The sequence below is a fragment of the Nelumbo nucifera genome, chromosome 8, assembly GCF_055504915.1.
Source record: "Nelumbo nucifera cultivar China Antique chromosome 8, China Antique-T2T, whole genome shotgun sequence".
NCBI lineage: Eukaryota > Viridiplantae > Streptophyta > Magnoliopsida > Proteales > Nelumbonaceae > Nelumbo > Nelumbo nucifera.
The window spans coordinates 1,380,636-1,392,308 of NC_142656.1; the positions used below are offsets into that span (position 1 = coordinate 1,380,636).

Below are 11,673 nucleotides of genomic sequence, written 5' to 3' on the forward strand. Positions count from 1 at the left end.
TTGTTCTTGGCAAGCAAATACAGATAAATTACTACAATACCGGCATAACGAACACTGGGCCAAACTTCTGGTTGTAACGTCAGTCCCAATGTCTCACATTCCCGCATAAATTATAAATTAATAACTGCTCATTCCTGTCAGCAAGAAAATACACCTCCAGTGCTTTTCATGCTCACTAATGTTTGTCTACAAATTAAAGAAAAAAACAAGAGGAACATCTCCACCTCTTTTACTTACAAAAAAAAAAATAATAAATAAAACACAACTAGTTTTAAGACCATCTTTTTACAGGGTCCGGACACCCAAAGATGCTGAACCCAGCTGAGGAATATTAATGCTATCCCATGACCAAACTACAGAGGTTTCACTGTAGAGTTCTAAGTTGGAGAGGTTTCACTGCAGAGTTCTAAGTTGGAGAGGTTTCACTGCAGAGTTCTAAGTTGCCTAATCCATAATACTTTAGTCTCAATCTTTCACCATTGTCCATATGTTACAAACAGAAATTTTCTACACACCCAGCAGCTCAATAGGATTTCACTATTGCCTACATGTTACTGACAGAGTTGCTCTTATTCACACCTTGTAGTTCCATAGGAGAGCTCGTGATACTACCAACTGAGCCAAGGGTCTGTGAACTCAACTGTGGGCTTGCTGGTCCAGCCCCTGCATTTCCAGCACTAATTGGCTGGACTGTGCCTGAGCTCAATTGCTGAGGGCTCATTGGTGTTTGCTGGATCATCTGCTGTGGGCTGAACTGTTTCTGTTGCTGTGGCTGTTGGCTCAGTTGTTGCTGAATTGAAATGGTTGATGGAGAGCCCACCTGTGGAGGTGAAACAACAGCCTGTAATGGAGAACTAATTTGTTGCATCTGCTGTTGTTGTAGGTGCTGCTGTTGTAGTTGCTGCTGTTGCTGTTGCTGCTGTAATTGCTGCTGTTGTTGCTGCTGCTGTTGTATATGTTGCAGCTGTAGTTGTTGTTGTTGTAGCTGCTGCTGCTGCTGTTGCTGTTGCTGGTTCATATAGAAATTGGTCCCAGGAACCATCTTTGGTGGACCCATTGATGCCATAGCAGTGCGTTGCAAGGGGTTGATATTTGCCCGGTTGAGTGTCTGCCCCAGCACCGGAAGACCAGCAGAGCTGGGCAGCAACTGCCCAGTTCCAGATATTCCTGCAATGCCTGCCTGTGGGCCTCCTAACATGCCTCCTCTGCTCTGCATCATTTTGAGTTTTGATGTTAACGCAACAGCTTGTGCATGGGACAATGCACCTGAACGTAATTGCTGACTTATAGCATTGCCCATACCAGAGATGGGTCCCATTGGAGCTGATATCCCAGCTGCCCCCATTCCCCTTGCACCTCCCATGCCCATACCCATGACATTGGCCAGGCCCTGTAGGCCAACCATGTTGTTCCCCATGTTGTTCATACCCATGGCTGTCCCAAGTCCCATCATCATTTTCCTCTGCATCTGTGGCTGCTGTTGGTGTTGCTGTTGTGGTTGCTGCTGCTGTAGTAGCTGAGGTTGTGGCTGTGATTGTGACTGTGATTGTTGTTGCTGTTGCTGCTGTAACAACTGAAGTTGGAGAGGAGAGGGTTTGTTCACCATGTGGTTAGCCATCTGCACATTCGAACTCTGGCCAAATGTATTCAAGTGGGAGAGAGGATTTGCTGAAAGCATCATTGGTGATCTCTGCATCTGAGTATGCTGTTGAACCAGGGAATGCTGATTTTGTTGCTGTAGTTGTTGTTGTTGTTGTTGTTGTTGTTGTTGTTGCTGCTGCTGCTGCTGTTGCTGTTGCTGCTGCTGCTGCTGCTGCTGCTGAAGGGACTGTTGTGGGTCTAGCTGTTGAGGCCTGTTAGACATTGCAACCCCTGGCAAGTATCCTTGAGACATCTGTAAGGCCTGTGGGTTTCCAGGAGGTAGCATCTGTGTGTTTGCCAAAATATTTGGGGGTGAATTCAGAGATGCAGTCCCACTGTTACTTGGTGCTGCTGATACTGTGGTAGATGACTGACCAGCAACCGTTTCTGGGTATTGTTGCATCTCAGCTGCTGCACTTTCAGAAGTAGTTGCACAAGTACCAGGCTGATTATTGGAGGAAACATTCATTTGAATTGGTCTTATCTGAACTTGATCTTCTTTAAGTTGATATCCATCGCGAATCATCTATACAAGTATAAGGAAACATGAAGTAAAATGAATGCATACAGAACCATTCACAAGGGAAACTTAAAATATGAAAGCCGCAACATGCATTGAGCAGACTCACCAGTGAACTAAACTGGGCTGCAAGCAAGTCTGCAAAGTTCTGGCACAAAGAATTTGATCAAAGAGATCAGTTGAAACAAAAGAAGAAAAAAACATGCTTGAAAAAGAAAAAAAATCATGGATAGAGAACAGGTATGTTCTATCAACTTGACCATCAAATCAGTGCACCACCACAGACCAGATATTGCAAGTAATGAGAGTTATCATCTAATGACTTGTAATCTTTTTGGTCAGTTTGATAATAGTCTGCTTAATAAACAAATATCCAAAAGGCTGTTGTCCATTGAATGATAATAATTATCTTGTAAATGACATTTTAGTAGTTAGAACACAAATAAACCAAGAGATGACATGCCAACAGAAGGGTTCATAATATCAGGTTGTTGATAGGACCTACCCAATCATCAGAACAGAAACACAAAAATATATTTAAGTTTACACATGACTAGGTTTCATAAGACAATATATCCAGTTGAATGATAGGTACTAACAGTATTAGGCAGTGTAGGAAGATAATCCTCCACAGCTAGAAGATCAGTGTCATCTATGTCCCCATAATGCACTGCTACTGTTCTACCATTTGGCTTCTCTGACATAAATAATCTACTTTGTGCTTTAGGAACAACAGTGACAGCATTCCCTGTAGAGGAGGAAGTATAAAAGTCAAGAAGCATAGATGACCAAGACTTGTTGAGCTGAGAGAAATTTAGCTAAGCAGAAAAATTAACCTTGAAATCTACGTTCTGTCTGCACAAAATCTAGTACCCGTATTTTGCAAATATTCATGTTTCCGCCAATAAGTGACTTTGACAATGACCTCATATAGGTTGCATCTTTGAGATCTTCAACATTGGGGGCAGTGGAGAGAGACAATGAAAGCTGTTTAGTTGAATATGATAAAGGTTTCCTCATGTGGTGGTTATCCACTTTGTTCTTTTTGTAGTTCAGTTGATATCTGAAAAGATCATCCAGTGAACATGTAAAAAGAGGACGAGATCAAAGATATTGCAGAAGTTAGCATCTAAAAAGAGGTTGAGGCAGGAAAGGAAAATGACAGCCTTCTGGTGTCATAATGCATAACAAACTGTCAGATCAAATATGCGACATGCCCCAGCAAGGACTTCTTTAAGGCCATATTTTGATCATCAAATGATTTTAATCCCATGGGTGCAACTGTACAAGATGGATGGATGCAAACTGCAAACATAATCTGACATGGCTGATCCACTCCAGCCATTAGGCAAGTCTTTAAGACCAGGGGTTGGACAATATGTGAGATTGCTAAGCTCAATATAGCTGACGTGACAATTTCAGGAAGTCCAACTAAACCTGAACTGGCCAAACCACACTTATCCCAACTCAGCCTGATCCTGTGCTTGGGTTGAGGACTGAATACTGAATACATTTAGATTGGCACCGTTGGGTCAGTTCAGGGTTGATCAAAAGGTTGGTTGGGCAAGAAATGGTCCAAAACCTGACCCTGGCATTACCTAGTAGGGTAAAACAACTGATCAGGTAGAACAATTTGTTCCTTTTTTTTTTAATTTTTATTTGGGGTGGGGAGTCAAGGGATCGGTTAAGTGGACTGCTGTAATCAACTAATCAGGTAGATTTCACCAAGAAGATCTCCTTGGTGTGACAAATAAATACTTGGTATAAACCACCATACCAATGTGTAAACAGAGATAAAAGAGGATTAGATTTATTTCAAGGTTAATCATGTTATAATATGCAACATTGAATTCCAGTGCATTAGTAATATGATTAGCATGATACCTCAGGGTCACCATTTCAATCTTTGAGAACCTCTCTAGAATAACTTGATCAGCCAACGGTGGAGTGCCAACTGAAGGGCTTTTTTCATTCAAGGGAACACTAATGTTGTTGACACTAGCAGGGGATCCAACTCCACTCATGGCTGGGGTTTTGGGGAGAGAATTGGATCTTCGTTTAACAGCCACTGCTGCTTGATGTTGCCGCTGCATGGAATCATTGGGACTGGATGCCACTGATGGGGTTCCAGCAACTGTCACACCAGAAATGGCAGTTGTTTTCTCCTTCATTGATGATCCAAGTGCTGCTGTTGTTGTAACTGGACCAAATTGGGCTCCCAAGGAACCACTGGAAAATTCCCCAGATTTTGATGATACTGGAGATTGAACCATAGCAGTGGCAGACACTCGGGGACTCTGTACTTTTCTTTTCTGAAGCTGGTCCTCCTTCCTCATATCTCTGTCAACTACTTGTCCAAGGTTATTCCACTGAGTCTGAGGAGACAAATGGGACCTCATAAACGGAGGTTGTGGTACTCTCTGTTGCAACCGTGACTGCTGTAGGTCCATTTGGTTGCTCTCTTCCAGCATGTGTGGATCAATTTTGCTCCTATCAAACTCCAGCTTCTCCAATTTCTCCATTTCGGGCCTCTCTTGCTTGACACCATATCTCATCCCTTGTTGCCCCAAATAGAATGATGACACTCCTGCCTCCTGATTTCGAAACCCTTCAAGCATCTGCTGTGGATACTTCTGACTACCAGTACTGGTATACTGAATACCTTTGGATTCTGGCTGTTGTTGTAGAAGTGTGCTTCTCCAGTCCATATGTTGTCCCACTGGCTGTGGTTGAAAACCATCAGCAGCAGCTGGTGCTTGCCTAATTCGCTTATGACTATTGGTTGTCAGTTGGGTATCTTGGTGCTCTCTCTTTCCATGAATTGAAGAGATATTAGCATTCATAGTTTCAGTGTATGAGATCATGTCCTGGCCAGTAGAGGAAGTTCCTGGTGAGCTTACAACAGACCCTGGTCCCAATTGATGACCAACTCCCAATTGATATTTTGACTGGTGGGAAAGTGAAGGTGATGCTTGTCCAGCAGCCTCTGGTTCAGTGCCCTTAAGTCTGAAGGTTTGTGTATTGCTTGGTAAAATACCTTGTGCAGTTATACTCTCATTAGCATGTTGTAGGGTTGCATCACTCATCATGGATCCAGGGTCCCCTGACCTGCAGTTTGAACTTTCTGGCACCCTGTCAATGCATATTTTTTTCCCATGGGTTTGATTATTAGATGCCACAGTCACTTGTGGCATCTGCCCCAATCTCCGCTTGCGAGCACTGCCCAGACCAAGATTGAGCTGCAAATAAGGTTAATTAGAGTTCAGACAGGCCTTATCAGTTCCATTTACCTAAGTTGATAAACAAATTAATACATACCTTGGTTGGAATTGGGTCACCACAAAGTCTGTCTAACATTGGGGTAGGATCTAGGCAAAGTTCTGGTTGCAGAGCTTTCAATATCCGGGATTCTACCTCCTACAGAAAAGATAAAGAATCATAAATTTCTTAATTTTTTCCATGGATAAATGTGTAAATCTTGATGTTCATGATGAAGATGTAGGGTATACTGACCATTAGATCACTGTAAGTCCAAGAATCATCTGAGATCAAAGGAATGTCCTTCACAACATTCTCCAAGGACATCCTAAGGCGCACTTTACTAATAATGGGGGATCCTTCAAAGGAGAGATTATCTCCTGGTTCAGATGCACACTTCCTATAGTCCCACACCTTCAACAACACTAAATTGATTAGAATAATATATCAGAGAAAAGGATTTGACTAGGTATTCATAATCATCTAGTCAACAGTAAATAAGATGTCATTTGTCCACAAATAAGTAAATATGATTGCAAACGTTTAGCCATATTATAATTTGGCTGGAAAGTCTCCTAGGTGAGACCCAGCAAACTGATGGTTCCAACCAGCTTCTTTGTACTACATTCCCTGACACTTCATACAAGTAGTGTTAAGCCATGGCCTATGGGACATAATATTAGCACAATGGATAACAAAATCTAAGAGCAGAATACACAATTGAATGCAGAAAACTCACCTCACACAGAATTGTCCCATCAAAATACTTGCTGGGTATGTCATCCAGAATATCTCCAGGTAATCTTCCAGACTCAATTGCCTCCAACCAAGGATAAATCAAAATAAATAATAAATATACTAAAAGAAAACAGTTAATATGGAGACAATGGTACCAACTACCAAAATCAAATACAACCTACAAGTACATATGAACAACAAAAAGTTATGAGTACACTAGAAACATTAATATGCTGACAGCCTGACACAGGTTTTTATATATAACTTTTAAGCTAAGTATCATTTTTCAATTTTCATAATCCCCTAACATCAACAATTTTTTCATGGTATGATTTATAGCATTAATATTTTTTTTATTAGTACTACATACCATCTAATTTTAGAAAGGTGCATGCCATAAAGCATACCCTAGAACTGTCCATTAAGCATCCAGTGTCACATCAAATGCATGTTATGCCTAGCATTCTAGTATAGTCAGCATGGCAGTTATCTAGGAATAACACATGGGAGCTTTTGAAAAACCAAAGAACTTTCCCTTCTTCACTACTTTGTCATAAACTTGGCCTATGCACATAATGTCTGCCTCTAATGCTTATTGCTAGTCTCCATCCTGTCCTTTGAGGAGAGCAGGTTGTGCAACCATCAGTACTGCCATCCTAATTCCCCTCAATTCCATAGTTGCTAACTTAAGTTCATAACAGAGGCTAAGGCCTTGTGGAAAAAAAAAGACCTTTGGCCTGTTAAGATCATACTGTCAAACTAACAGTAAAATATATAAATTATGAAACTATTCTGTTGTGATTATCCACTAAACCATCACCTCACACCAATAAGGCCTACAATGAAGCTGATTAAAAAGGGCCAATAATGAATGAGAGCATGATCCAGATCTGAAACAATTATGGCATATCTAATTATTATAATAGATGTACCAAATCGGATATGGATCTCATATAAATGCATGCAATTTGCTAATATATGGCATAAACAATTATTCACTAGTTTAAAGCATTTCCCAAATGTGCCAATCAGAAAGTTCAAATGGATTCAGATTCTACTCAAGATCTTCTGATCCTATGGGTGACTAGTTGTATCCAGATCTAGAAAATATGCACCAAGACAAGATTGAATTCAAATAAAACCACAAATGACACAGATATGACTAGTTTATACCCTACAGCCCCATATTGAAGGACCCAAGTTTCTAATCAAACATGCATTAATTTTAGCTTTATCATTTTCATTTAGGCAATAGACATCCTCTGTTTACTCACCATCTCTAACTGAATAGGCAAGGGTTTATCACTTGAAGATAATCTCTTACTATGGAGTCAATGCACTGTTCCATGAATAGATAAATTATGGAAACCCAGCATGCCAATTCTTATTTTTTTTATCAGTAACGGCAAATTTTATTAAGATTATGAAACTTTAATTACAAGAGAGGGGGGAGGTAAACTTTCTTAACTCCCCCACTAGCACAAAACAAAGGATACAGAATTAGAAACGAGCCCCAAAAAGGAATCCCTATTCACCCCTTGCTTGCTAACCCATCAGCGAGTGAGTTAGCAGTTCTCTTTACCCAGCTGTATTTCACCTCAATGTCCCTAGTCAGCCACTTAAACCTTTTCCTTTCATTGCCATAATTCCATATACCAGAGTCGTCTTCCTTTAGCCATCTCACCACCACCTCCGAGTCACCTTCAATAACCAATTTTCTTAGGTTCAACTCCCTTGCTCTTTGGGCACCTTCCAGAGCTGCAAGGATCTTAGCCCTAAGAGAGTCTCCTTCTCCAATAGGGCCTGAGAACATGGCTATAATAAACCCTTCCTCATTCCTGAACACTCCCCCTATACCACAGAGCCCTGGGTTCCTTAAGCTACTGCCATCAATATTCAGCTTTATGAACCCAGAGAGGGGATAGGTCCAAAAGGGATTAGAAACCTTATTTACCTGGGCAGAATTAGCTATCTCTAACCAATTTTTTCACCTACTCTTATTTAAATCAAGTCAAGGTGAAAAAAATATGGGAGACTTATATTTTTATACTCTCAAATTTCTTTCTTCATACATAAACCTACATCGTTTCAAGAAAATCCCAGGTTTTCATCAAGCGTAAAGATGTAAGAGATACTTGGCACTTACAGAGAAAAGGGTCTCAGATGTCCTATCATATGGATGCAACTTTGGAACATCTTGAAGTGAAGCCTGAAGTGTTGTGCCCTTCTGAAATTTCAACAAAATCTCTTTAACTTCTATAAGATATAAAAATAGGGTTCACTGTTTGTTTTCATCTTTCTTTTATTAAAAATAATCTGCAATTAAAGGATTGTCAACAAACCTCTGATGGTTTCCGTATTGAATATCCATCCAGATAGAGGTTCAATGTGAAGGAGACTTCTTGCTCTGCCAAAATAAAAATATCAAATAACTAGAATGTATAGGCTTTTGGGGAGAAATTTAAATAAATTGTTTACTCTAACCTGCTGAAATAGTATCTGCTCCAGAGGGTAAACAAGAACCAGAGATATCAGCAACAGACTCGTCCGTTCCACTGATATAAGCCTAGAATTGCAGAAATTTAACTTTTCAGTAAAAATAAGGAAATGACAGATAACATCCATTTACAACTTGGAGGACCAGTCTACTTATTAATCAGGAGAAGCTTGTAACTACAAGGCAAAACTAGAAGTTTCTTGGGTGGACTGGAAAAAAAATATATTTTAAATCAGTCACAGATCAACAATTTCTTTCTGGTTACCATATAACAGCCCAAGCAGATCTCCTGGGCCACCATAAAAAAAAACCCTACCTGATGGCAATAACCATTCCTTTGGATGATAAGAAAATGATACATTCATCTAATTAGTGCAATTTTGATACACAGATTCCCCTAGCTAAATGGTCATTCCAGACTTTGCATGTGTGCCCAATGGATTGAGCAAGGCTAGAAAGCCAAACACAAAGAATAGCACGCATACGACACATACACTCCAAAGGCATCTAGAAAAGAAAGGTATAAGAAGGAAATCAGTGGATAATCTAAAGTACCACACTCTAAAATGACCTGGTGCTAATATATCCTACAAAAATGCTCTGAATCTTGACACTTTCTGAAATCTGGAGGAGACAGGAACAAAAACCTTCAACTTCTAGAGCAAGAACAAGTGAAAAGACAGCGAGTATAAATGTGACGCTTGGAATTGTGAACTTCATACATGTCTAATGCCTGACTATATTTCAAAGACAACTCATACAAAGATAACACCAGCCAACTAGTTAAAAATTCGAAGTTGACATAATTTTGACTAAAGGACCCTCCCAATCCACTCAAGAAAAGCAATCAACTTTAGCGATCAATTCTCCAAAATTTCTGGTTTTCCTTGCAGCAGAATTGTAACAGATATGATCTTCTTGTTTTGAAAAATGGAATATAGCCAACTAAGAGCTGTCTCTCCCATCTAAACAACAATTATATTTAATTAATAAGAGGCGAACATGTTGATGAAAGATCTGACATTCCTAAACTATTAAGTATTGATGACATAACCCTGCCAACTAGCGTATTAATTACATTAACATAAGAAAAAACTTCAGCAAGTGTAACTCAGACATACTTTTACTGCTCCTTGCTTCATGGAAATTCCTGAACTATTTCGCAGTAATAGAAATCTATCACCGCAATAAAGGTGTCTCAATTGACTCAAATGAACTGAATGATCTCAAAGTTATAATCCCCGTGTTAAATAACAGAGAACAAAATCATATATTATGAATTTTCAGTTCTAGTTCGTGATATAACGACCGAAAGGCAAAACTCAGCAACACACCAACCCCGCCTATAAATGAAGTAGCTACAAATTTGAGAAACCGAAAATGAATAAGTACCTCTGGCTTCCGGCCGGTGCTTGGAGTCGGTTCGTTTCCAGCTAGAATACGAGAATTGTCCTTGGAAGTATCTATCCCATCGTCAGGAACACTCTCTGCTTGAGGGGGTTTGAGGCGAAACCTAGTACCATTTTTAGCCACTTTGAAAGATATCCCCATCTCATATGGGATCCAGCAGGTACTCCAAATGACGCCAATTTAGTCGTAGATATGCTCGAAGCCCTAAAAAGTAGTTACGAACCCTAAAAATTCGCCATAGCAAAATAAGAGCTGGTTTGAGCTGCGATCAGTTCGAGTTCAGAGAGGGAGAGAGCCACTAATACAGATCCCTGACCAACAGACTCTTTTTTGGACCAAATTGTTGTTTCGTTTGAAGGGTTTTATACTTTTATTTCTCTTGCAAGCCAACAGCCGAAACTCGAAAGTCGAAAGCCGATTTTTTTTGTTTTCCTTTATAAATTGTTCATTGGGTAAAATACAAAAACCTCCCTAAGGTTTCTGACAATAAGAAAAATCTCCCCTTTAGTTTTATTTTAATAAATATTTCCTCTAAACTTTTAAAAAATTCAATAAGATCTTCCCTTCCGTCATTAATCCAGATAGAAAATATACAAAGTTACGAAATTATCCCTGACAATTGTCATTTAAAATATTTTTAAAAATCAAAATTATCCTCATTCGAGCAACAACACATTCACCATACTTTACATTCTTTTTCAAATCAAAAGAAAATAATGTATGGCTGTGATTGGGGAAATGCAAAGAAGTCAAAAAGGAACTGAGCAGCTTGGCAGTAAATAAGAGGATCCCGGAGGGCATTGGGTTTCGGCGGTTGAAGCCTATTTTCAGGTGGCCGGCGTAACAGGCACAGAGACTACTAAAGGAGTGTTTCTAACATATTTGGGGAGCTACAAGTCAGCACTGTAGCTGTAGTGAGGGTAGTCCGCTGGAGTGCCGTCTTCCAGCTGCAACGACGTCCCAAAGTGACTGAAATTTTCTTTACTCAGTATACCATGGAGTGTTGTGGAGAAAAAACGATTGATTTCAATGACTGAAATTAAAGTGACGACGATAATAGAGAAAGAAGACCAAAGTGAGAGAGAACTGAGAGTGCCGTCTTCCAGCTGCAGCGACGTCCCAAAGCAGTTGATAGAGCGAGTAGATTCTAATATTCTATGCAGGATTATGCAACCTTTATTAGGGTTTGGAATGCATCTATCGAACAAAGAAAAAGGTGGGGAACAGAAACAGACAATCAGATGAGTGAGATTTCTTTTTTTTTTTTGATATTCGATGAGATTTATTTCTTGTATAGACAATCAGATGCAGGATTATGCAACCTTTGGTCTCCTTTCATCTGCTTCTCTTTTGGCTTGTTCTCTATTGCTTCGAGTTCTGCTAATTTTCAATGCCATGTTGTGCCATTAACTACTACATTCTTCTTCGTCTGTTAACTTACAATTCGGGATCAGCCATTGCTTTTTCCTTCTCCAACCCTGGATATTCTCTTGGCAAGCTGAAACAACCAGAGCATAACGTTTAAGCTGAGTCGATGGGGTTTAGGGATGGGAGATTGATGTCACAGTAAAATTGTATGTAAAATAATTTACACAAGGGCAGAGTGGGT

At 39.9% G+C, this 11,673-nt stretch overlaps 1 protein-coding gene across 1 annotated transcript; it reads right to left on the reverse strand.

The window, feature by feature from the left end:
* Positions 1-106: 106 nt before the first annotated feature.
* On the reverse strand, positions 107-10,473 carry LOC104600492 (nuclear receptor coactivator). The gene is made up of 12 exons (XM_010263452.3): positions 10,047-10,473; positions 8,642-8,723; positions 8,500-8,564; positions 8,304-8,384; positions 6,159-6,239; positions 5,675-5,833; positions 5,480-5,578; positions 4,046-5,400; positions 2,998-3,224; positions 2,761-2,909; positions 2,271-2,309; positions 107-2,167 (listed from the first exon to the last, which is right to left on the reverse strand). Exons 1-12 carry the CDS (start codon positions 10,203-10,205, stop codon positions 545-547), a joined length of 4,119 nt encoding a protein of 1,372 aa, XP_010261754.2. The 5' UTR covers positions 10,206-10,473; the 3' UTR covers positions 107-544.
* Positions 10,474-11,673: the final 1,200 nt, after the last annotated feature.